Here is a 24,789-nt window from a genome sequence, read left to right as displayed (position 1 = left end):
CATGCAGGATCAAAAATCGGGTTTTCACCAGTAAGGATAAACCGAAGCCTCTTCCAGAAGCACAGGGCACAGGGTGACCCATCCTGCATGGGACGCCCATCCAATTTAGGGACACCTAAAGACAAGTCGACTGGGTTAACTGACAGTGGACATAAACTGGAACATTTGGCAAAAACCCAGGCAAATATGGGAAAAATGTACAAACTCGTCACAAGAAGGCACTGCAATCCAGAATCTAACCCAGGACCCAAGAGCTGTTGGCCAAAAGGATGAACCACATCACGGAAATAAATGTATCACTATTTTAAACTACACGTGTATACACTCATGAAGAAATTTCACTCAAGAGAACAGCGGGCTCCTGGTCTCAGCGTGTACGTGAGAGACCGCAGCCTGGGCTTTGCTGTAGTGCCTCACCCTGTCACTGAGGGCTCCGTGGAGTCGCTGTGACTGCAGGTTGAGGGCACCCAGCTGCTCAGCAAACTCCTTCCGCTCGTAGCGCTTTCCCTGGACATCAGGGCTGCTGGTCTGCAGCACAGACTGGTTCACGAAATCCACCGTCAGCTGCCTGTAGCTCATCTCAAGCCTATATTCCTGAAAGAGAAGAACAAGTGAACACAGAGTGCTGCGGCTTCCCTGTCAGGCCCGCAACTTCTCACGCTGTCAGTTAGCTCTGCAAAGAAACACGCACAGCAGACTTCATCACACGCTGGTCACTGCCTTGCAAGGTTAACACATCGACAGCTGCACCAAGCTGAAGTCTTTACTTTCAGGTTCTTGTCAGCTTGTTTGTCATATTCACAGGTGCAATGAAATGTTTAATGCTCTTGGGCTTAGAATAAACACACATTTTGTAATCCTGTGATAAATGATTTACTCAAACAAAAATACCCAGTTAAAAACAGTGATGGCTTACACCCCTACACCAAGTCAACTGATCTGTTTCACAAGCTGTCACACAAAGCCGACGGGGCACCTTGTATTTCTTGAGCAGCTGAGTGATGCTGGCTAAGCCGGAGACCGCGGGAATCCTCTCCTCGTCCTCCTGCAGCTGGTCCTTCATCCCACTCATCCAGAGGTCCAGCTGTGCCATGGCCTCTTGCGACGACACCTTCTCCATCAGCAGCTGTACACAGGGGAGCAATCACACCTGTCAGGCTCGCCGCTGCATCTCGGCACCAATAAAACCCCAAGCCCTAACGGCTGAAGAAAGGCAGGTTGCGAATCTAGTCCAGTGAAAAACTCAGACTGGATTCCAGAAAGTCCTAAAACACAAAGCCAAAAATTTCTAGTGACCTGGCACACAGCTTTATTGCCTCCATTTCGGTATTTCCTAAGTGACACGGTGATCATCCAGTGTTTCGATCAGCAAACAGTGACACCCAGTGGCTAATTGGTGAAACACATTGAATTTAATTGGTGAATTTTTCAGCGGATAACAAGGGAAAAACTTGGGAATTGGTACATTTTTGCAGATCTAAAAGGGAAAGAAAGAACTACAGTACATGCTCGAGATGGATCTAAAATTAGTCGAGAGACCAATTCTATTTATTACCAAACCAGAAACAAAACCTAACACACTTATGTGTCACTGTCCAGCTCCCACCATGCACTAAAACACACAAAAAAACTTGGCACAAGATAAAAGTAAAATGTTTTTATATACGGTAATAATGAACAGAGCTTTGAACAGCACAGCCTGGCGTTTTCCGCACTACTGGGGGAGATGCCTTTTGAAATTCTGAGCTGCAGTCCTCTGCAGCCAGAGAAGGGAGCCCTGTTTAATGTGCATCATCGAAGAGACCTGCACAGAGAAGCAATCAGGACGTGGATAGAAATGGAGAAACTTGAAGCTGTAATTGGTATCTGGCAGAAGTTCAGTCCATGTAGACCCTGCAGCTTTGTAGGATGTTCTGTGGTCCCTCTTTGATCTGCTTAGAGTTTGTTCACAGGATATTAAGAAAAAGGCTGCTGATTCATTTTATCTCTAGGAATTATGGAGAGGAGGAAAGTTCACAAAGTGAGTCAGGAAACAAGTGTTTTGTGGTTTAAGAGCCTCATTAGAATTGGCTATTATGAAGCACAATATAACCAGCATTCCTGCTTGTCTGCTACAGTGAAGGATCTAAACCCTCTTCGGCTGAAAGAGGAAAGCATCTGGTCTGCCTGCCAGAACCCACCCTCTGCTCCACAGACACACCTCCACAAGAGTCCCGAAGCCGAAGGTCAGGACTCTTCCCTCCTGCGCTGCACTGCTATTATTCAGTGAACTTGACCTCCTTTCCTGCGCTTTGAGGTTTAATGAAAAATGTTCTCAAATATGTTTTTAAAACACAACAGGAAAAAGTATACATTTTGGGACACTGAACGTAATTGTCAAGAGTCTGGTGATGTCGAGGGGTACTAACTTTTCGCAAGGTTAAGTTCATTTGTCCCAGTACTTATGCTCAAGTTAAATCAATCAGTGACACTATTCTAACACGGGCAAACATGAATGCAAAAAAATACCTAGAAACAAAATTTGAAAATCTATTCATCTTTTCATCTGAAACACAAATGTCATTACTACATAGCAAAAATGACAAATCTCACTTCACTGTCCCAGTAGTTTCGATTTTCACAGTATATTACAACCCTTGACTCAAAGCAGCCCCCAGTCTGGCAGTCTTGTTTCGACTGCCCACAAACTGTGCGAGAGACCCCTCCCACGAGCCTGATCGAGCTGAGCTGCAGCCATGTGGACCGCAACCAGTATCGGAGGCAGCAGTTACCTGGTGCAGCTTCTCCTGGACGGTTGGCAGGCTGGAGAGCACTTCGGTCCAGCTCTGCTCAAACTGCGTCAGCTGCGTCTGCAGGGCCGCCGTGTCCGTCTGCTTCAGCTGCAGCAGCTGCGCCCCTGTGCTGAGCACCGAGGCCTTCAGGGCCGACTGCGCCTCCACCTCCTTAGCGAACTCCTGCGGAGAGCAGCGCCACAGACGCGCACGTTCAAGCACTGCTGTCCCACTGACAGCTCAACTCCGGGGACGCTGCAGTGTGTGTTTTTTACGACAGCACCATTACATTTACGACGGCAACAATTTGTGATCTTCAAGGCTCAGTGACAACATCACCCCAATCCTGACACACCATCACTGGCTCCCCATTACCCAGCGCAGTCAGTTCAAAACTTGACTTTTAACTCTTAAAGCCCTTCATACAGTACCAAACCCCCTCCAATAGAGTCTCTCATTACTCCCTATGTACCAAACAGAGCGTAAAACCCTGCTGAGGCACATCTTTTAGTAGCACCTTCCTATAAGTGCGAGAGTCTCTTTCAGTCACCCTGATCTCCACGTCTGGAGCTCACTTCCTGCCACTCTGAGAAATGTAAACACTGTTGCAGTCATACTAAAAACTAATCTGTTTAGTTGGGCTTTTAATTAGTGAAGTTCAAGTACGGAGCTGCGTCCGCATCCGTAGGCTGCAAAGGAACAGGAAAAGGTTTACTCCATGCTGAATGTGACACCTAAAGAAGGCTCCACAGCTGAAACATTGTGTTTCTTTTCTTCTCTTTGCAGCATGGAATACACCTGTGCTTGTTCCAATTAATTAACAAGTTCCTGTGCTTGTTTCAATTAATGTTTGCCTTTTTCCCCTTTTCTACCTTTTTTATGTTTATCTTTATTTCTTTTCAATTTTCTGCTCAGTGTTCTGTTTTTGTTTTGCCCCAAACACTGTTGGTGTAAGGAGATAAATGTTTGTAATCCTCGTGCAGCTATACAGTTATACTGTACCAGCTTACAGCCTTTGTCCTCGTCCTCAGTAGACCGTACTAAATATCTCTTAGCTCCCCTGAATCAAACCTAAAGACATTGCCATTGCTTCGAACATTCAAAGCGCAACACCTCCGCTTAACTGACAGGGCAGTCTGGCGCTCAGTGCGCACCCACCAGGAAGTGAGCCAGGCGCTGCTGCAGAGTCTCCTTCTCCTGCGCCAGGGTGACCGAATGCTGCTTCCACGTCTTCAGCCGGCCCATGGCACTGCCCATCCAGCCGCTCAGGGCCAGCGAATCCTCTCGAAACCTGCCAGCACAGTCAGTAAGATACCATTGCAGGCCCAGAGAGCAATCAACCACCCTGCAAGTCAAGACAGGGAGTTCTGGGTGCTGGGGTTCAGATATGCTGACGTTTTTTAAAATTTGTAACACTTTTGAGAAGTGTGCAGTCTAAAAGCAGAAGATACACCTATTTATGATATGACTTTGAAACAATACTGCGGGTGACTTTAAAATGTTTGTCAGCTACTCTTCAGATTTTTTTGCTGTTTAGAATTTTTTTAAGCGTGGCCCATTCACATATTCACTTTTGTCCTTGTCCTTTAAATTGTTCCTTCTGATATACTTAATTTAAGTAATGCCTCTTGCCTGTTGCCTGCTAAGATAAGCTCTGGCTACACTGCTACCATACTGGATAAATGGATGTATCATATATGATACCAGACAGACATATACCTATATCCAATATTCTGATATTCCCCCACAATGTGCACAAACTGGGACACAGTGTAAAGAGTAACTGTTTTGAAGGAGGGGCTGACCGGCTCCAGAGCTTCCTGAGCGTCTCGACCCGGTGGCGGTCCTGCTCCACCCTGACGTGCACCTCCAGCCACTTGGTCTCCAGCTGCCGCACGGCCGCCTCCAGCCCCGCGCCGCCCAGCGCCCCCCGCAGGCCCCTCCCTGCTACTACAGCCTGGGAGAGGCGCGCGCCGTTCTCGCGCAGGATGCCCTGAATTTGCTGCCAGACAAAGACAAGAAGAAGAAGTGGTCTGTTATTATTCCCGTCGACAATGGCGTTCGTCTGACGTGGTGCTATGGCAACACGCTGGTTTCTGGTGCTTTAGGCTTGATTTGGAATCTGAACACAACGTACGCAAGCCTGCTTCAGGAGAATCCTGAATCTTATTCATGTGTCAGTGAAACATGATGGTTAAAGTAACTAAAAATATAAAACACTGAACATTAAGGGGAAAGAGCTTGGGATAGCAAAACCTTAATCTGCTGTTGTGGCTCCAGTTGGCAGCTCTCCAATAATATCAGCTCTTTTTTACAGTAGTGTGCAGTGTGGAGATTTTCCCAGTGATTCCAGTCCCGAGAAAGAGTGAATGTTACTAAAGGGCCTATACATCAGACCTTTATTTTATCCTATTAGCTCTTCTCTTTAAGAGGAAGCTGGAGTTTTACAGTTCTAGTTCATTTTAATACCAACTAATTACGCAACGCTGCCTAAACCTAACCCTAAGCCCCAACACATTACAGTGTCTAATAATACTGGAAATCCTAAAACCTTAATCTGACCACTGATTGAGCTGTACAAATATGATTGTATTTGCGTTCTACTACAGAGAATGAAGATCACAGTTACAGGAAGGTGTCTATCTGAAGAAATCCTTTTCAGATTTTTAGCTTCAAATTGAATCTTACTCATTTTTCTGCAAGTAAAGAAGAAAGCAGATATTCCATTGAATGGACTCTGACGGTGACTCTCCATAGTTAGTTAGCATTACTTCTGGGGTTGTTGAGAGCGAGGTACAGTAGGTGAAAGGGCGCCACCTGGCTGCTGCAAGGTGTTTGTTCCTCTCTTGAATGCAGTACAAGCACGGTACCTGATAGACAGACAGCCGCTCACTGAGCCTCTCGTCCGACTCCTCCACCAGGCCCACAGTGGGAATCCTGGCCTCCACATCCTGCAGCAGCTTGTACAGGGACTTGTGGCTCTCGTCAAAGTCGGACCAGACCTGCCGAGAAGAGCACCAAGTACATGGGAGAGAGCGCAGCCAGTGCATAACAATGGTACATTTACCAGGAATAAAATAAGTGACAGTTTGTCATAAAGGCTGGCCATTCATGTCAGATTCAACTAACTTAGAAGAAAATTACATTTTGAATGAGCACTGGACTTCCAATACAATATCGAGGTATTGAACAGAATGTTAAGTATATGGATTACAGGGCACTTGAAACCCTGAAGAATCGGTTCATTTTGCAACAACACAGTGACTTCAAAGTACTAAATCTATGCAAAAAGGCTTATCTTTAATCTTGAAGGTGATCAAGAATGGTTCTGCGCAGCGCACCTGCAATCTTCTCTGCAGCTCCGTTCCTTTCTCAAGACCTTTCTGTTGAAGAGAGTTCATCTCTTGCACGAGATCTGTCCAAAGCTTCTCGTGCTTTTTGAGTAGATTCACCGGCACCCGCTGGGAGAGGTGCTCCATCATAACCAAGCGTTTCCCAAGATTCTGGAAGAATTTCTGTCAAAGCCAAACCAAAAGACGGTCAAGGGTTTGGCTTAGATGCAGACCAATTACATGAACAACAAAGGGCAGTGAGAACATATTCCTACTGGCAAAAACTGATCAATGTAAAGGTCATAACTGGATAAATGTTAAAAGAAGGATTCATCATTAAAGTATATGTCAACTGATCAGTAATAAAAAAAGGCAAATGCTGTAATAGTTCATGAACCACAGTTAATATGGAAAATATAGAGACCCTCAGTAAGGCTCTCACACCAGTGTTATTGTTGATCTTTTAATAAAAGTGTATTTTAAAAAATGGATTTTGCAGTTCCCTCTCCAGCACACTGGGATCTCTTTACTCCTCTACACCTGCAGTGTGGTTGTGCACCTTGTGTTTCTGGAGGTAGCCCCGGAGGTCCGTGTGGCTGTGCAGGGCGAGTCTCGGGTCAAGGGTGGCTCTGTGGCGTCCCATGTCAACCAGGCTGGCCAGCCCCTGCAGCAGCTGGCCATAGTGCCTCTCGAGGTGCAGGCTCTCTGTCAGCTCCTCGCGCCGCTCGTGAAGAGAGCTCCACGCGCTGTCCAGCACATCCTGAGCACACAGACAGGATCACACACAGGATCTGCTGCACCAGGCTGTGACAGGACGGCAGCACTGAGCAACACGAGGCGCCCTGAACTTTTAATCGCTTTATGTACTTTCCTCAGTCTAATTTTTACATTTTAAAATCAATTTCTGGATATATTTGCATACTCCAAGTAAATTCTTGATTTGTAAAGCGTTCCTGAAAGATGACAATGCGTATTGTATGTGCTGGTAACTGGAAACACGCAGGGAATATTGTATAGATCACTACGTCATACCTGTTGCTGGCACTATAGAGCACTAAAGTAAAAACCAATTCATCCAAAATTAAGAAGTAGCACATTCTTGAGGTGCCTTAAACCAAAAATGCGCAAATTAAGAGTGTGTAAATCCAGAATCGTTTACAAAACAAGTTGTCGTAAACATGGACCAACATGCAACAACACCCCCTGACATCTTTAACTTCAGATAAGTGCTTTCCCAAAGAAAGTGCATTCATGAATTCTCACCATCTTAGTGTGCAAGTGCTTTTGGGAATGATCTTAGCAGACTGCACTGTACCTCTAACTTGGTGACCTCCAGCATGAGAGCAGTGGGAATACCCAGAGTCTGTCCCTGCTCCTTCAGTGCAGACACACAGCTCTCCTGGGGCTCCAGCATGGACTCCAACTGCACAGCCATCTGCAGACACACAGACACAGAGGCCTTTGAAGAAGCCCCACTAAGCCCACAACACACACATGCTGCCTGGCTTCGGGCAAATGTGTCACCATTCCATGTTTACGTTCCACTGATCCATAATTCTTCAGCAGAAAGACTATTTAAGCACAGTATAACACGGATCAAAGTCTTTTAACGACAACAATATGATGAAGCATTGCAAGAGTCTGAGCCATAGGATAAGACCTACTGACACAGCCTCACATATTACAAACACAATATGCTCACAGTCCGTTTACAATTAAAAAAACATTCTGAACAATTTCTTCTTGTAAATCCAGACCCTTTGGGTCCTGCTTGAAATCTCTAATGTGCATCAGGAGAAAATTAAGAAACAGGGGTAACAGGGCATTTTGAAGACGTTCGATTTTTGCAGAAGCTGATTAACAAAACTACTAGGAAACTACAGGGGTAGGAGAAGAAGTAATATATTTTTCATCACCCACAAAGCTTTTTAATCTGACAATAAAACATTTGCACAAAGTATTGCATTGAAAACTTTCTAACCACCATGAAGATATCTACATGAAAGTGAAAGATGGAAGTTTATAGGCATATTGATAATGCTATCCATCCATCTATTTTCTAACACTTTATCCGATTCAGGGTTACGCAGGAGCCTGTCCCGGATGCACCCTGGACATACAGTAGCGTCAGACCATCATAGTATTAATAATTCTACCGTATTAACACTCAGTTCTGCACGCTGCAGCCTAAAAAACAAGTGCTTTCTGAAGTCAGATCTGCAGCCCCTGTGCTTGAAGCCTGTGTGACTGTCTGGGTAGTTCCAATTTGTGTCACTCTGCCCCATGGTAGGGGTGCTACAAATGCTCATGGTTGTTTACTCTCAGGCCTCAGTAAACATTTGTCTGAGTCTCACCTTTCCCTTAGTTTCACCAGAAAGGAGAGAAAAAAACATTTCAGTGAACATTTCAGCCAGCTCAGAGATGTGTCTCTCCCACAGCACTTTATAAGAGTAATACATTTTCTAAAGTATTCTAACCATTTTAGTGAACACAGTATTTTTTCATTTTCCCTTACAGTGCAGATGATCAGTATTGTGGCATACAGTCCTATCTGAGAGGTGAAAGGAAGACATCTATCATTAGTTCAAAATTAGTTACCTGCAGCTGTTCAGCAATGTTCTGGCCACTGGCTCCATTAATTGTTTGCAGTAAAAATGACTTTTTATCAAGCAAGGAAGCATGCATTTTCCTTATCTCTGTCTGTAGGGTTACACAAATAAAAAAGGTTATGGTCATGGATTTGAGACCGATCAACATAAATGAGTAACAAAACATGCATCACACCAACAAGCTGTGATTCTTATTGTACGTGCTTATTTGAAACATTATATCCTGAGAAACAAAAGGTGTTAATTTGTCAGATGGGGACTCTTTCATACTGATGAGTTGTCCATTTACCCTAAGGCATGAAAATGTGAACAACAAATACAAACTACTATAGGACACATTATGGTCGGTTAATTTAATAATAAATTAAAGATGTCAAAATCTGCCTATCGTGAAGTGATATAGTTTGTTTTACATCCTCCCAGAGGCATGATTTCATTCTTCAGACAAAAATTTACTACTTTGCAGGCTTGTTTGTTCCCTAAAATGCCCTTGAGGCTTCTTGGCATGTTAAGATGTTTTCAATCAAAAGATCTTGTCGTAAAGTTATTACACTCTCTGTAGTCACTACAGAGAAGGAAATCAATCCAATTAACCCATTGAGCTATTGAACATATTTGAGACAGAGCTATTTTTTTTCAGAACAGTTGCCTTTAATTACATCAAATTCAAACTTAACTTTAACAACATAAGAACCCATATGAGGAGACTGTTTGGCCCTTGTATATTGTTCAGTAATTAGTAGCTAATTGGTCCATGGACCTCAGCTGAAAGAAGCCAATATATTGGCTTCAACAAGACTGGATTGCTTGTTCCACACTGTCCACAACTGTCTGGGTAAGAGATTTAACTCTTATTTTATGTGAGCTCCTGTACTTGCTTGGTAGCCCTAACCCAAAGTATAACTCCTGATCTACTTGTAACCTTTTCACTCAGGATTTACTCAGGTCTTCCAGATTATTTAGTGAATTCTACCTGCACAGAGAGCTTTATGCTTTGCTTGGAAATGGCTTGTTCTCCCTCTTCTACAATAATGTCTGTCACTCAAGAGCTACCAGTGCAATGTGACTCTGACCTGGTATTGGTCCAGCTGTTCCAGCCGGGAGTGCAGCTTTCTCTTTCTGGAGGAGAGGGCTGAGCGAAGCAAGGGTAGACAGGACTGCAGACGGTCCAAGCAGGTGGACACCTCCGGTTCCTCTGCTCCTGCCAGACTGGCAATGCGGCTCAGAGCTGCTCTCTGGCTGTTCATCTCGCTGTCTAGGCTGGTCAGATCAGCTGCCACACTCTGCAACCACCAAACAGACAAACTAGAATCCCCTTTAACAGGCACCAGCGTGGCATAGCACAATGTTTAGGACTAATGGGATTTTTAACCTCCACTTCTATGGTTGACATGAGAAAGACCACCAACCATGCCCTCATCTTGGCTTTTTTCCTCACTTACTGTAAATACTATTCCTGTCATCTTTTTGTAAATTATTTATAGTTAAACATTAAACTTCTCTTCAATATCTAAAGATGAGTCTATTTATCTCCTCTTTAATAACAGTGGTGTGACTGTGATGTGTCTTGTGTTTTGTGCTCAGACTGAGACAAATAGGTGACTGATTTCTGTAATAACTGTACACAAACAGAGATCTTAATGTCATACAGACATGTGGTGAGCACATCAGAGTGTTTATTAGATGAAGGACACTGAAGACGGTCCAGTTAGACCTCCCTTTCATCAGGGGTCAGGGCTGGGCTCTGTCAGCTGTTGTAAGGGATGATGGGGGAACAAGACTCACCTCTAGCTGGGGGATCTGCAGCTGGGTGTCTTCCCTGGACAGATCGCAGGGACTGAGCAGCAAGTCCTCCATACTGCCAAGGGACAGGTTAATCCCAGTCAAAATGTCATAGAGATCCTCATCCAGCTTTGAGCAGGACTCCTCAGAGGGGTGAGGCTGACAAAACAAATAGTAGGCAAAGATAAGGAAGAAGCAGTGAGTTGCACCAGTGCTCCTCCTGTTCACATGCACGCTGGAATGCCTCTCTGTCTCCTCACCTGTGCTGGGATGGACTGTACACTGTGGCCAAGCTCTCGGAGTCGGGTGGTGAGTGCCTGTATCTCCTGCACATCATGGGTGTTGGGGCTGCTTACGATGCCACTGTGAGCAGCAGAAACTCCATCATCTGCTACCACCACCTGCAGGCAAGAGCGATTCGAATTGAGAATCTGCATGTGCTACTCACAGGGTTTTGCTGGGAAAATGCAGCCCCATTTTTACCAGTGAGCGTGTGTTGCTTTTTCTTTCCTCGTGGCTTGAGTACTGCTTTTCAACTTGATTTTCAACTTGGAAAACTCCAGACTAACCTGTGACGGCAGATCCTGCTGTACAAGTTCCTCCAGCATCGTCAGTCTTGCAGCTAGTTTGTTCTCAAGTGGCTGCCACTTAAGTCCGGACATCTCCACAGTCATCTCTACTCCTGCCGGGGGCTCCAGCCCTCCCTCATCAAGACTCTGGCCTTTACCTTGGCATCTAGTGAAGGAGCACGGAACACCTCCTCATGTACTGCAAAGCCAGGGGTCATTTGCAGAGTAGTTCTGACTCATTCAGCTTATTAAAAAAATAAACCTGGTTTAATTCCACAGCTGTTTGCTTCATTATACTGTTCTAAACACAGCATTTTACTTTAACAGGTGTCTGAAGCTTGAAAGTGTAAAAAAAAAAAAGGCATTAGCATGACATCAAACTAGACATTTTACTTTTCACTCAAGCGCAAAATCCACTACGTTCACTTTTATTCTATCGCCTCATGCGTCTGTTTCTGGAATGAGGCTCAGCACTAGGAGAGAGCCAGGCTGTCCCTGTGATGGCTAGCAGCAGGAGCAGTCCACGTACCCGAGAGCAGGCTTGCCGACTTGTGACTGGCTGGGGTCTCGCTCAGAGTGGCTGTGCAGGCGTGTCCTCCCGTGTTGCAGAGCGATGGCCTTGGTCAGGTCTCTCTGCTCACTCAGCTCTTGCTCCAGCTCCTGGGGAGACAGCAGCAGTGTCTGTCATACAGCATACTGCCTTCCTGCATTAACCTTAAACCCATACCTACCCTTAACCCTAACCCTTTAATTATCCTCAACTCCAACCTACAGTATTCAAATTTCCAGCCCCAGCTTTAACTACAACCCAATACTTTATCTTACCTTAACCTTAAGCGTAAGATCTAAGGCTTATGCATAGACACAACCCTACTCATACACAGTTTTAACCACTTGAAAAGCAATGTTTCTTCTGTTGGTATTAACTACATAAGTGCAGAATCACTCTTTATCTCAGCCTTGAGGACAAACAGTGACACTTGTTACAATGCATGACTTCTCTGGGAGGTATTGAGAGAGGTGGCTTTGTGAGAGAGCCACCTGATAATTGGAAAAACCTGTAGAATGAGGCACGCCTGGCCTGATTGATTAATTAGCATTCAAAGGGAGTGAAATTCCAGTTCAGGGAAAGGAGCTCTCAGGATAGGTTCTGCGTGGAATTAGCCACGCCTCTGGGTTAATTAAGAGGTGTATAAGGATAGCTAAGAAGGAAAAGGGGCTGAGGTGTTTTGGTGAGGAATGGGGTTGGCTAGCTGAAGCAGGGCTAAATGGAGATGTTAGCACCTGGAGGGGTGAGGCATTGCTTAGCAAGCTAACTGTATCTCCCCCCCCCTATTCCTGATTACTTCCTGTGCCTTACCATCAGCAGACAGATGGGCAGTCTCATTCAGTGTGAGACGTGACTGAAAATGAACTTGGCTGCTTCACTGCAGCAGTGCACAAATGTTTAAGATTCAGATTCATTGAAACTTTTTTTGTGTGCCTGATTATTCTGGTGTTTCTGCATACCTCTTTCATTTCTCAGGAATTCAATCTCCTCAAAATATGCTGGAACTATGAACACTGTAGCACTTAAGGTATTTGAATTCTTGTAATTCCTCCTTAAATCATGCAAAAGTAAGTGTTTTACATGGCATCAGCTCTATTTGATTTATCGAGCCAGGGTTTTGTGTTGAGTGAACATGCTGGTCAGAGGTCCGGTTTGACCCGTGGATGTGTGTTACCCTCTGTTGCTGCAGGCTGTTCTGTCGGCTTAGTGTTCCACCGGTAGAGGTCAGCATCTCCTGCACGCTTGCGCTCTGCTGATGCCTCCCTTCCACTGGGGGGTGCTCAAGAGGTGACTTCCCCTCCTGCATGGCAGTCAGAGACATTTTGAAGTTGAGTATTGGTCATGACACACTTTTTTACTTAAGGGACAAAAAGAGCAAGTTAAAGGCCCGCACAGCTAAATTCCTTCCCAAAAATGAAAATGCTCAACTCAAACACTATTGATGTTCTAGAGCTTAAATTAGCAAAAGGAAATCAGGTGCTGAGTTAGATGAAAGAATGCTAGCCCTGCGCTTAGCAGTTTGTTTTGCTGTACAGAGCCCACTGTATCAGTATGTAAATATCAGGCGGTTTGTCCTTCCTGCCCTTTCCACTGGGCTGAGAAAAGAGACCATTTGGCCTGTTTGAAAGTTAGTAGCTAATTGATCCACAAATCTTATCCAGCCATTTCTTGGAAGAAGTCGATATATCAGCTTCAACAACACGGCCGGGTAGTTTGTTACACAATTGCCTCCTGTTCTTGTTTTCAAATGCCCTTCCAAGTTGTTTCCAGAAGTGCCCCTTAGTTTGTGTTTCACTGTTCTTTCTAGACCTGTTCTGTACCTGTCCTGCCAGTCGGCTGTGAAGGTTCTGCTCCTGCAGTAGCTGCTGGAAGGTGACCAGGCTGGTCTTGAGCTGCTCCAGTCTGCAGGACAGGGCCTCAACCTCTGCGTGAGCACTGGCCATGCTGCCCTGCTGCCCGAGCGCCAAGAGTGCCACTTTCTGCTCGATCTCCAGGAGCTTCTCCTAACCCACCAGGGGAAACAGGCAAAGTGCAGGGAGAACAATCTCCGTTATTGTGCAAGAGCTTCCCAGGCAGGACATTTTGTTTCGTTCCTAACTTATGTGGAGTGAAGTTTTTCAACAACAGTGACAGGACATTGGCTGTGTGTCTTCATTATAAAGATCAGTCATTTTCCTTGCAAAGAATGCAAAACAAAGTGAGTTTACAAGGTTGGTTCCTTCCTCCTCAGTTGTTTCTCTTTCTGCTTGTGAATGCTGTCACCTTAAGTTGAATATTCATGTATATTACACCTATCCACTAATTATATTTTGACTATTTGACATCAACAAACTAAGGCCACTGAATACCGACAATCTAAAAGCAAATGCCAGAGGAGCTTTTTACTCATTTTTTATCCTGCCTGGAATAATGAGCCCGGACATCAGCCTGCTGTTTGTCCACTAGCTCTTAATGAGAAATAACTGCAGACTGCCAGAGCTCAGCAAGAAGCAGCCAATTCACTTCGCATTTACAAATGATTCTATAGTGATAACAAACAGCTAAGGATCTGACAAGACACATAACAGAAGGATGAGTCAGCAAAACAGTTTTTTGTACCTCCATAATCTGTGGAAGGGTGGTCTGTGTTTACAGAGTTTTAAAGAAAGGTTCAAACATACAGTATTTCTCAGTCTATGCATTAACATATATAGGATTTCATATTATAACCACTAATGAAATTGGAGAGTATAGCTAAATACACTGCTGTTCTTAGGTTCATGATAAATCCAAAGAAGTCAGATTGACAACTACAGTATGACTACTGTCTATTTAATTCTATGGAAGATGTTTTACTTGCTTTATATTTGCTTTCCTTCAAAATCTCCGTTTCTCATAGCAGTTTTCTTCCTACATTTTTAATGGCTGTATCACATTTAACTTCCTTGCTGACACTGAAACACAGCAGTGTATTTGACCATTACTCGGTATGTTGTAGCTACTTAAACATTTCCAGGGTTTGATAACTACCTCCTTAAGAGAACCTGTGTGTAGGAACATTCTTCAGAAAAGGAATTTGTCTTATATTGTGCTTTAGACGTTACTTTTCGCAATATTATCTCATAACAAGCCTAAGTTCCCTCTTGTACCAATTTGACACGTACATATTTAGACCTACAGTATATGTTCCTCAGCCCAGGAACTTTTTTTAACTCAAAGATCTGTGTGCATTTGAAAAGCTTCTGCTTGACATCCAGTACATTTCACATCTTGTTTATTCATAATGATCACTTACTAGGAGTCAGAATATGTTTTTAAATGATGTGCAGATGATCTCTGCTCGGGACCGATGAAAGTTGCCATTTTCCCTCTCTTACTCTTCGATACAAAATCACTTCTAATTATCAGAAATAAACCACATCTAAAATGTTTACTTTTGTTGCCCTTTAAATCTAGGAGCTTGACATTTGCTATCAGTGCCAGAAAACTAGCATATTTTTTTACAGTTTGACCAGAGCTCAGTCAGAACATTATTTTCCTGTTAATTTAAATAATGCAAACAAGTTAACTATTTCCTGGTATAGGAGCTGGCAGCTTTGAATCAAAATTTACCAATTGGATAATTTATTTTCTACTGTCACCCAGTGTAGCAACTTTCGCACGGATAAAGGTTAGCTGTGTCTCTGTGTCTGTGAACTGATGAGCATGAGGTTAATAAACACGGACCTGCAGGAGTGCTTATCTTCTAAGCCTTTCACTTAAAAACTACACTCTGCCCTTACAGCAAATACCCACCATTTGTATTCTCAATGCTCTTGACTGTGTTTACTTAACCCCGCCACGTCTCTATGTCTCATACTGTGGCTGTGTTATTCACTGCAACAATGTTGTTTCCTCCTTTCAAGCCGCTGTATATGGCCAAATACAGAAATCTTACTGGTGCCTCAAAGGTAAGAAGGGCAAAGCTCTGCAGTTCCTTAGTATGACAGTATGACCTGTATGTATCCCGCCGACCAAGGTAAAATTTAAAAACACTAGCTGTCATTATACTGCAGTGGGTATCCGCTATACAGAACAAGCTAGGGAAAGGAAAGAAGCCTCCTTCAATAAATATTTGTTCTTGCCAGATCCAAAGAATAGGAATAGGTGCCCCCTGGAATTTTATTACAGAACCAAACTGATCAGCACTGCTACAAATGAAAGACAGAAATTGGGAGGAAACACCGCTTTGTGGGAAAAGTCCTGTGATTGAGAAAGAAAACAGTGCCACATGTTTTAACAACGCATTGTGAAGAAGAGTAGCTGCATTGTGAAGAACGGTAACTAGATACCTGAGGGAAAACGCATAGACAGTATAATAATTCTAATTAACACAAATGAATCTACTAAAAATATAGCAAGAAGCTCACCCACTATATCATCCCATAGGCAGAGCACTGTATACAGTTCAGGACCCACAGGCTTGACATAAACACATGCAGCACATGCGGAGGCACACAGCAACAAGGTGAGAGGGTGAACTTTAACCTGCCGCACTCACCTGACAGCCGAGAAGCTGCTGCTCCACGCTGCCCTGCATGTAGCCGGCAGGCTGCCCAGCCCGGAAGCTGTCCCCGGCTCTCTGCAGCCAAACCTCCAGGTGGGTGACGAACTCCTGGCACATGCGGAGACACGGAGGGCTGCCCTCTGCCTCTGCGTGCTCGCCTGTCCGCGCCTGAGAGAGACAGACAAGGGGCGACGGGCGCGCGGGTTACGCAAGCGAGAAGGTCAACAAAGGTGTGCTCCCCTGACTACTGCGCTGGCCCGGACCTGAAAATCAGCTTCCCTCACCTCCAAATGCCATGACACTCCACACTTCCTGGCTGGGTGTGGCGACAAGTCAGACTGCTGTGGGAGAGCATGCGGCCCCAAGTCACTCATTTACATGACACCCTGGTCATGTGGTTGACTGACACTCTTTCAATACAGACACCAGCTCGTGCAGAAGAGAAAGGACTGAGGTGCTGGTAACTGACACTGGCGGCTTATCTCTCATGTTGGCTGCGATTACATTCCTGCTGTCCTGATAGGAGCCTGGAGGAATGTTTAGAAAACAGCCCCCCCTCACACACAGATGAAGGAAGAGCACCTCTGGTTTCCCAGTCTGAGCTCGTGCAGGTTTTGTTTTTGTTTTCCCTTGTTTTTACACAAATTACTTCAATTCCTGTTCGTGAAAGTTGCAGGAAAGGTTAAGGGTTGTGTTGAGAAACCGAGAAAGCTGTAAACACAGATTTTGAATGAGAAAAAATAACCTTTTAACTTTGTGAGTCAGCCATTTCTAAATAGGCCCAATCAGTGATGAGACACACATTTCCTGCTCACTACAGATTTTTAAAAACTACTGACACCATTAAATAACAAGAGACTGTCTACATTTTCTAGAGTAAAACCATATTTCCTAACAGAAGACTGCCACAAAAGGAGTTTTTCATTTTTTTCCGAAACTTCATCCAGCGTTGTGACATCTGGTTTAATTTAACTAAAGTATATTAATGCATATATATTAATTATAGAACTGTATATCTTCACAGAAATGTTTTAAAATTTGAATGTGCTCAAGCAATGCAAGTGAAGTGGGTTCTTTGAGTATTTTTAAATATTTTTATAAAAGCCAGAGGAATAAGAAGACCGGTTACAGAACACTCCTTCAGCATACAATCACCATGCAGCATCACAGAAGAGACCTCCACCCTGCTACCTCTACTGTGCAGCAATGAGGTTTCTTACCAGCAGGCGGTGGGCCTGTGTGCCAGTGAGCAGCACCTCTGGGCCCTGGGCCTCCACAGGCTTGCCCTCTCCACTCTGGCCTGTAGCAGCTCCTTGTCTCTCCTAGGCCACAGACAGACAGTTTCGGGAATGTTACTGACCTGCCCTCATACAGTAGGTCAGAACACTATGGGAAGTGATGAAAGCAGCAAATGCATTACAGATTTTGCCAGCATTAATTCCATACGGATTTAAAATATTTATCGATTCAATGTAAAATAATTTGAATATTCATATAACATAAGACAAGCCTTCAAATATACTGCCTTGATGATCCAGTGCTGTTTTCTCCGGTCCTTGAAAGAGTCTTTCCAGCTTCATTACAATCAACAGGTTTTCAATATAGGCAGAAGCAACAGTCTCTGTCATCATCAGATGAACGGCTCTGTTGGCCCCTGTGTCCAGTTGTGGCTCACAATAATGACTCTTACCCCTGGGCTGTGGGGATGTGTGGCAGTGTGCTGAGTCTCTGGGCTCTGAGCCTCTAGTTGTTCTGTCCCACCCTCCTCCAGGTGTCCTGCCGCCACACCCTGCCCCAGGAGATCCTGATGATTGATAGCGAAAGGGGAAGAGGTGAAACAGACCGTCACCATTTTGATTTCTGACACAATGGATAGAATAAAAAATTTGACAAAATGGTAACTGTGCATGAGGGGCTTAGAAAGACAATGAAAGCATTACAGATAAATATTGTTCAAGAAAGCTGGTGACGTTTGAGTTGCACATTCTAGGTTTTGATGCAAGATAGCAATGATGTCTACAGCAGCATTCATGCCAGCTGAGCAGGACAGGTCCCTTCAAAGTACTGTGGAGGCCATTCAAAACCATGGAGTGAGACTTTCTATACAGAGCCAGGCTCATGCTGCCTCTAGCTGTTTGTGTCCTTACTGCTAGCTCATGGGGGTGTGGGTCAGTCATCAGTGTCTCCTGGCTCTGGGCCCTCAGACCCTGCAGGCCCTCTCCACTCTGATGTACAGGGTCTTTCTGTCCCTTCTGGAGGAAAGAGTTGAGATAAGGGACATTAGTAATTAGTACACTGATGTGGTAAAAATAACTGCTTCTGGATAATTGAAAGCAGCAACCACACCACAAGAGATCCAGAGTCATTTCCAGGGACATTACTTATTTTCCCAAAAACACTTGAAAATTATACACTGATCAAAGGACTAAAGCAAACACTTAGCCCAACTCAAATGACTTGTAGTTGAGCTTAAACTGGCATACAAAACTGAATATCATACTTGATAAACTGTGTGTGGTGTGGAGCCAATTTTGTGTGCACATACTGTATACACGTACAATGTAGAACTACACAGTATATAGGTGCTGACAGGGGTGCTGACATTACCATACTGTGAAGTGGGGTCTGTGTGCTGGCTGTCTCCTCACACTGGGTGTCCTGCTGTCTCAGTGCCAACTCTTTCTCTGCTGCTGGGAATCTCAGTGGTGCAGGCTCCTTTTAGGGAACAGGGGGTTAGTTGTATGGTACAGGAGGGCAAGGGTAAGAGCATCACCCACCATTGTAGATTAAAGATAGGAACATAACACATTAAAAAACTTAACATTGCTCACTAAAGTTATCAGGTATATCAGATTTGTTTATTGATGTGTGTTTGTGAAAATGTCTTCAATTAAAAAAGAACAGAACCAAAACAGACAGAAAACGATGTACAGTATGAGCACAGTACCATGCCATGAGGTGTGCCAGATCTGTCCAGCTGTTTGTTAACTGTCTCTCCCTCCCTCAGAGGCCAGAGGACTGGATCTTCCTGCAAAAGATGTCCCATTATTGCAGAGAGATTTTGAGAATAAAGCACTTTTGAAAATTGTAAACATTACTTGAACTTCACATTTACGGTGAAAGACTTGCTCTACAGTGACTATCTACAAATCTGGGATTTCACATCTAGTTTTAACACAGCAACGCTTTACTCCAAGCACAGGTTCATCTCCATAACATTAACAGCTGATGACATTCAAGCCAGGTTAATATGAGCATATACTATATTTCCTGAATACTGTCAGTATGCTGTATGCAGTCAGTGTGCAAATGATTTGCATGTAGTTCCCAATTCTTTATCACTCAAAATGCATTAAAGGAAACCATGCACTCCATTAAGAAAAATAAAGGACTTTAAGTCAAAAGTGAATCCTCCTCAGATGAAGAACCAGTACAGACAGGAGTTCTTACTTTAATGGCAGGAGGAGGCTGGGCCTCAAGTATCTCCTCACACGCCAGACTGAGGGCCTCAGCCTGGTCTTCACCGATAAAAGTCTCCTCGGGGTCCTAACCAAGGGAACAGATACTGTGGTTTATAGGCAGGAGGTTCAAAGACTGCCACTGTTCCCCAGTTACCAGCTGTCAAACAGACATACTCACCGTCTTCAACACTGCCTGCTCTGACTGTAGCCTACAGCCTATCTAATTGCTCCCAGGATCTCATCCAGCCAACTGTTGAAAGAAGCTTGAACCACATGGCTGTCTAGCTTGTTCCATACCCCCACAACCCTTTGAATACCTCCTGTTCTGGGGTTTAAATGCCCCGCCTCACAGTTTTCACTTGTGCCCTCAGTTGTGCTGTAATGCTTATTCTGAGGAAGTCCACTGGGCTGACTTTGTCAGTGCCCTTGAGGAATAGAATACTTGCATCAGGTCTCCTTGCTGTCTTCTTTTTTGGAGACAAACAAGATTCAGTTCAATCAGTCTTGAACAGCGAACTCTTCAGTCAGAGAGAGAGGAAAGGGGTGCTGGCTTAGCGAGGTCACCCCTTTCTCCATTTTCATTCTAGAGGCGTTGTGTTACTGTAGGCCTAATAATGCTAATAACACACTTTACAAAGAGCAGACGTCCAAAACAGGTGAGCCCAAGAAGAAAGGCCAGCAGAACAGCAGCAACAGGAACAAGAACATTGATAGAAAGAGAAGACTGGTGGGAGGGATGAGCACAACTAGTTGACACAGCCGCACCAGCAGCAGTGGAAGAAGACGACAGAAAATGAATCACTGAGTAAATGAGAACCCAGAAAAAGAAGAAAGAGGGGCGCAGCCAAATGGCAAACAGAACGAGAAGGGGTCCATCCCTGAAACAGTGGCCACTCCCCCTGAAGAAAGGGTGGCATGAGAAGCTGTTAGAAGGAGAGCCTCAAGCACAGCAGCATAGCCCCCAGCACAATCCTGGTAAAGCTGTCCTCCACACCCAGATGCCCTGATCCAAGCCCACAGGGGAGGAAAGCTGCTGGAGATGTCTCTCTCATCAGCCAGAGAGAAAGTTCAGATCAAATGCTTTTCTCTTTACCTCTGCAACACTCCCAGTCAATGTTTCCGAAGATGAGGACTTGGTGCTTCCTCTCTCGTCCTCGCTGCCCACCTCCCCTTCCTCAGCAGGAGATGTGTTCAGAGAGAGGCCCCCTATTGCCCCCTGCTGGACAGTGCCAGGAACACAGCGAGTGAAGCCAGCTACTGTTGGTGCTACTGTATTCCTACTTTTTAACTATCTCAGCAACACAATTCCACATACCTGGTAACACGATGTTTAGCACTTGAGTGCAAAGATGTTCCGTGCAACACATACACATGAACTACACAAGGTCTAGGTCAGGTCTCTAAAGTTCTCTTTAAGATCTTGACAATAAGATAAACAACATTCAGAATTAACTTGGAAAATACCCGGTCTGGATAAGAAAGTCAATCTGATTAGATTTCAACAGTGGCATTTGAACCTGCAATGCAACGTGTGACTGTGTATTACCTGGGGTTGGGAAGTCTTGCTCTCTTCTGGCCAGCTGGCTCTTTCCTTAGACTCACTCCATGCTTCCAGTGGAGCTTCTGCTAGAGCTGTTAAGGAGTCCTGCAAACTCATTAAAATTTCTTCCTGGTATTCCGGACTAATTAATGGTTCTTCCTCGGCTTTATGCACCTAAAACAGAAAAATGACTTTAGTCTTTGTATGCAGTTTACCCTGTGAGCAACTGCTCTGGTGTTCAATCAAGTGGTGTCTAGTGACCTATTTGATCAATGACTAGAGTAGGAGCTTCAGGCTTCTCTTTTTACTCCTCTTTTAAAAGCTGATGAACTGGTTCTATTTAAGAGCTTTAGCCAGGCGGGGTGTGTAAACACTGGGGGCTCACCGGAGAGCCTGCAGAGAGCTGTCCTGGGCCCTCCTGTTGAATGTCCTGTCGCTGTCCCATCAGCTGTGCAATCGCCACCTGAAAAGAGATCATCTACCACAGTCATCATCATCCCACGGGCACCCTCAGCTTCATGAGTTGTCCCACTGTTTTACTGGGTGTAAACTAAGTTATTACTTTGCTGTGCTGTGCATCATGTCTTTCCAAAAATCAACATGGTGTGTCTTCAGTCTGCTTTATTCCACTGCTTTTACCATTGCATTCCACATTAAAGAACAAGGACATTCACATTGACAGCATGAAAACCATCTCATAAAACATCCCCTCAGCTGTTCCCAGAAATGATTACATACACTTGTCTAATTTCTACATAACGTACTGTAGTTTATTTCTTACACATAATTAAATCATGTTAGGAGGGATTGTTTTTTTCTTGTTTTAGATTGCTGTTTGTTGTTGATTGATTACAGAAATAATAACAAAATATAAAAAAACCTAAAATAGTTTATGCATAGGCAAATGCAAGGACATAATCATCAGTACAAATCTGCAGAAGGAAGTTCCTGATTATGAGCATTTCCTTTTTGAATACAGTATAATTGGTTTGACAAGCCAAGACAACACTACATTCCAGCTTTTCTTCAGATAGATGGCAGTACTCCTCAACTGTTTTATGACTTTCATTAGTCAGAACACGGGATTTATTTTTTGTCATATTTCACAGTCATAAACGTTTACCACAAGATGAACCAGACACTAGTGAGAGAATCGTTAGAGGAGTCGTTATTCTTTACGATCCCAGCTAGAAGCTAGTTTTATCATTTGCTAATGATAAAACATTGGCAAAGTGAAAAGGCAGTAGTGTGCAGGGTTCTGTAAAAGGAAAGAAGGTTATGGGTTCAAATACTTTATGCAACATAGCTGTTGTATCCTTAAGCAAAGTACTTGAGCTGAACTGTTCTTATAAAATGTCCTGCTGTATAAATGGGTGCAAATGTAAGTTGTTTTATAAAAAAAGCAAAACAAGGGTCAGCTAAATAAATTAGTAAAATAAAAGCATGCCCTTGACATCACATCAAACTTTGTTATTATTAATGAAAAGCTAACACTTTAATCCACAGCACCTTATGTTTGTATCCATTTATAAAGCTATAGCTACAGCTAATAACCTCTCCCACACTGTGCTGTGTTGTTGCCAGGGTTGGCTTTATTCTGCTTGGACGATAAGTACTGGTTAAGCTGGGCAGTCCAATTCAGATTCTCCAAGAAGGAGATCTAAATTTACTGTATGTTCCATAAAATGTGATTCGTCTCAAGACAGAGGAATTAACATAAAGGCTATATTAACGTTCAAATTATAACATGGGAATCTATATTTCCAAAACTGTCAAGAGGATGCACAGTCCATTCTCAATGAAAGTTCAGTGAAACTCTAAGATGACTAATCTACCACTTCTTTGAAGGAACTTCTTGTCATGCCTAAGGGAAAGAAGTCAAGGATATGAAGTGGGTGTATATCCAAGAGTAATCCTACTCAGAGAGGAACTGCAGGGTCCAACATTTGGTGTCTATGTTTGGCACAGCAGTCAGTGGTGAGAAGCTACCAAGTCTGAGATTATGATTGCACACCTCTAAATCAGAATGCCCTCCTAAAAGTGTGTCTTAATTTTGTTACATTCATCAGAAAATGTCAGCTCTCCAGTAATGTACTGTATGATCATTTGTGTTTTGAAAATGCAGCAGGCCCTCAAGGAGAGATGTCTGACAGACCTTAAGCACTGCACTCTGCTGGATGGTCACTTGCTCCAACTCCTCTATGGGCAGCAGCAGCTCTTCGGCCCTATCAAAAACCTCCAGGGCTGCCGATGCCCCTTCGGGCAGAGACATGCCAGGTCTACAGCCCCTGATCTCAGCTATGGTCCTCTTCATGGGCTGGATGTTGTCTAGGATCACCTACAATGAAATCAAGACAAACGCAGTGGCTCAACGTGGATGATGTGTCAGCAGCCGTGAGGGCCACAAGCTGCCTGGCAAAACAGGTGAAGTCTTTCTTAAGGGAATGGCCTACACTGACATGCTGGAAGGAACTGAAACCTTTCAGTTTTCAGCAGAGAAGACTACAAGCATACCTGATTCAACTATTCACAATCTTCACCGGCTTTGACAAAAATCAACTTGGTGGACATCTTCAGAGTCAACAGTGAAACACAAACCAAGGAACACAAGTAGAAACTAGGGTACTCTATGTGGAAGTGCATTTAAAACTGAGGACAGCAAGCACTTACTACAGAGCAAGCTACTCAACCATGGTGTTGAAGGCGATAAGCTGGCTTCAATCAAGAAAGCACTGAATAAGATCCTTGGGGTTATTTACCAACTAACTACCAAACAAGCTAGAATGGAATGGCTTCCCCTCAGCTGTAACATTTTAATCCTCACCTGGCGGTTGCGCAGGTGCTCCTCGGGAGAGATTTCTGTGGTGTCATTGGTTGACAGAATGGTCCTTATTTTGGTGATGTTTTTCTCTATCAGCTTAACTTCTGTCTCAATGGCTTCCAGCTCCTAAAATAAAGCCAATTGAAAATGCAAATCACATCAAACATCAAAGATCAAACTACGAATCTAAAATATTCCAAAAACTAAAACATCTGCGGTACTAAAGTGAAACGTGTCTCCATTAATTCTCACCTGTACTGATAATGAAATTCATGCTTTAGAATCAAATCTTCCTGGAATTAAATTATGCTTATGCACTACCAGTGTTAAAAAAGCAAACATTTTCAATACTTTTTGGCAAGACCCGGGAAGTTCTTCCAGAGGCGCTAAGGATAGAAAGAGAAACCCAACAACAGAGCACTACTGTCTGTCCAGGTCTTTGAGATGAGCAGAGTCCTAACTGCCCAGAAGGGAGAGTGGTGTGGCCGTGCGGGACGGGGGCTCACCGTAGAGGCGCGCTGGAGCTGGGGCAGACGCTCCTGGATGCCTTGTTGCAGGGCGGCGATGCGCTGGTCCGTCCGGCTCAGCTGTTCCTCCATGGCGGCAGTGTCGCACACTGTGGAGATCTCCTGCAGCAGGGGTCGGAAGTCCTGCAGGCTCTTCCTCCTCTGCTCAGAGTCAGCCAGCACCATCTGCAAGTGGCAGGGCAACACCTGCTGTAGCTCTCAGCATGCAGACAGAGAAATCCTGAAGCAGTCTGAATGCATGCCTCCAGAATGCCAACCACAGAGTGCTCCCAAACTCACTCATTAAACTGTATTTTCTCCCA

At 44.2% G+C, this 24,789-nt stretch overlaps 1 protein-coding gene across 1 annotated transcript in view; it reads right to left on the bottom strand.

The window, feature by feature from the left end:
• The window catches only part of syne2b (spectrin repeat containing, nuclear envelope 2b), a 143,449-nt gene that overhangs the window by 42,696 nt on the left and 75,964 nt on the right, over window positions 1-24,789 (bottom strand). Inside the window, exons 65-94 of the mRNA XM_088925437.1 lie at window positions 24,467-24,652; window positions 23,964-24,086; window positions 23,295-23,477; window positions 21,525-21,602; window positions 21,146-21,313; window positions 20,693-20,818; window positions 19,589-19,684; window positions 19,086-19,166; window positions 18,746-18,853; window positions 18,286-18,390; window positions 17,829-17,942; window positions 17,359-17,460; window positions 16,133-16,306; window positions 13,434-13,616; window positions 12,788-12,913; window positions 11,593-11,723; window positions 11,064-11,229; window positions 10,755-10,895; window positions 10,498-10,653; window positions 9,786-9,995; window positions 8,702-8,803; window positions 7,419-7,538; window positions 6,663-6,863; window positions 6,113-6,286; window positions 5,642-5,773; window positions 4,577-4,773; window positions 3,930-4,062; window positions 2,772-2,954; window positions 977-1,126; window positions 418-594 (exon numbers count right to left, since the gene is read on the bottom strand). Of these exons, the coding sequence (XP_088781563.1) occupies window positions 418-594; window positions 977-1,126; window positions 2,772-2,954; window positions 3,930-4,062; window positions 4,577-4,773; window positions 5,642-5,773; window positions 6,113-6,286; window positions 6,663-6,863; window positions 7,419-7,538; window positions 8,702-8,803; window positions 9,786-9,995; window positions 10,498-10,653; window positions 10,755-10,895; window positions 11,064-11,229; window positions 11,593-11,723; window positions 12,788-12,913; window positions 13,434-13,616; window positions 16,133-16,306; window positions 17,359-17,460; window positions 17,829-17,942; window positions 18,286-18,390; window positions 18,746-18,853; window positions 19,086-19,166; window positions 19,589-19,684; window positions 20,693-20,818; window positions 21,146-21,313; window positions 21,525-21,602; window positions 23,295-23,477; window positions 23,964-24,086; window positions 24,467-24,652 (4,326 nt within the window). The remainder of the gene's footprint in view (window positions 1-417; window positions 595-976; window positions 1,127-2,771; window positions 2,955-3,929; window positions 4,063-4,576; window positions 4,774-5,641; window positions 5,774-6,112; window positions 6,287-6,662; window positions 6,864-7,418; window positions 7,539-8,701; window positions 8,804-9,785; window positions 9,996-10,497; window positions 10,654-10,754; window positions 10,896-11,063; window positions 11,230-11,592; window positions 11,724-12,787; window positions 12,914-13,433; window positions 13,617-16,132; window positions 16,307-17,358; window positions 17,461-17,828; window positions 17,943-18,285; window positions 18,391-18,745; window positions 18,854-19,085; window positions 19,167-19,588; window positions 19,685-20,692; window positions 20,819-21,145; window positions 21,314-21,524; window positions 21,603-23,294; window positions 23,478-23,963; window positions 24,087-24,466; window positions 24,653-24,789) is intronic.

The sequence above is a fragment of the Atractosteus spatula genome, chromosome 9, assembly GCF_055471065.1.
Source record: "Atractosteus spatula isolate fAtrSpa1 chromosome 9, fAtrSpa1.hap1, whole genome shotgun sequence".
Classification (NCBI taxonomy): domain Eukaryota; kingdom Metazoa; phylum Chordata; class Actinopteri; order Semionotiformes; family Lepisosteidae; genus Atractosteus; species Atractosteus spatula.
The sequence above is the reverse complement of the archived record's forward strand: the minus strand, read 5'-3'. Positions and strand labels throughout refer to the sequence as shown.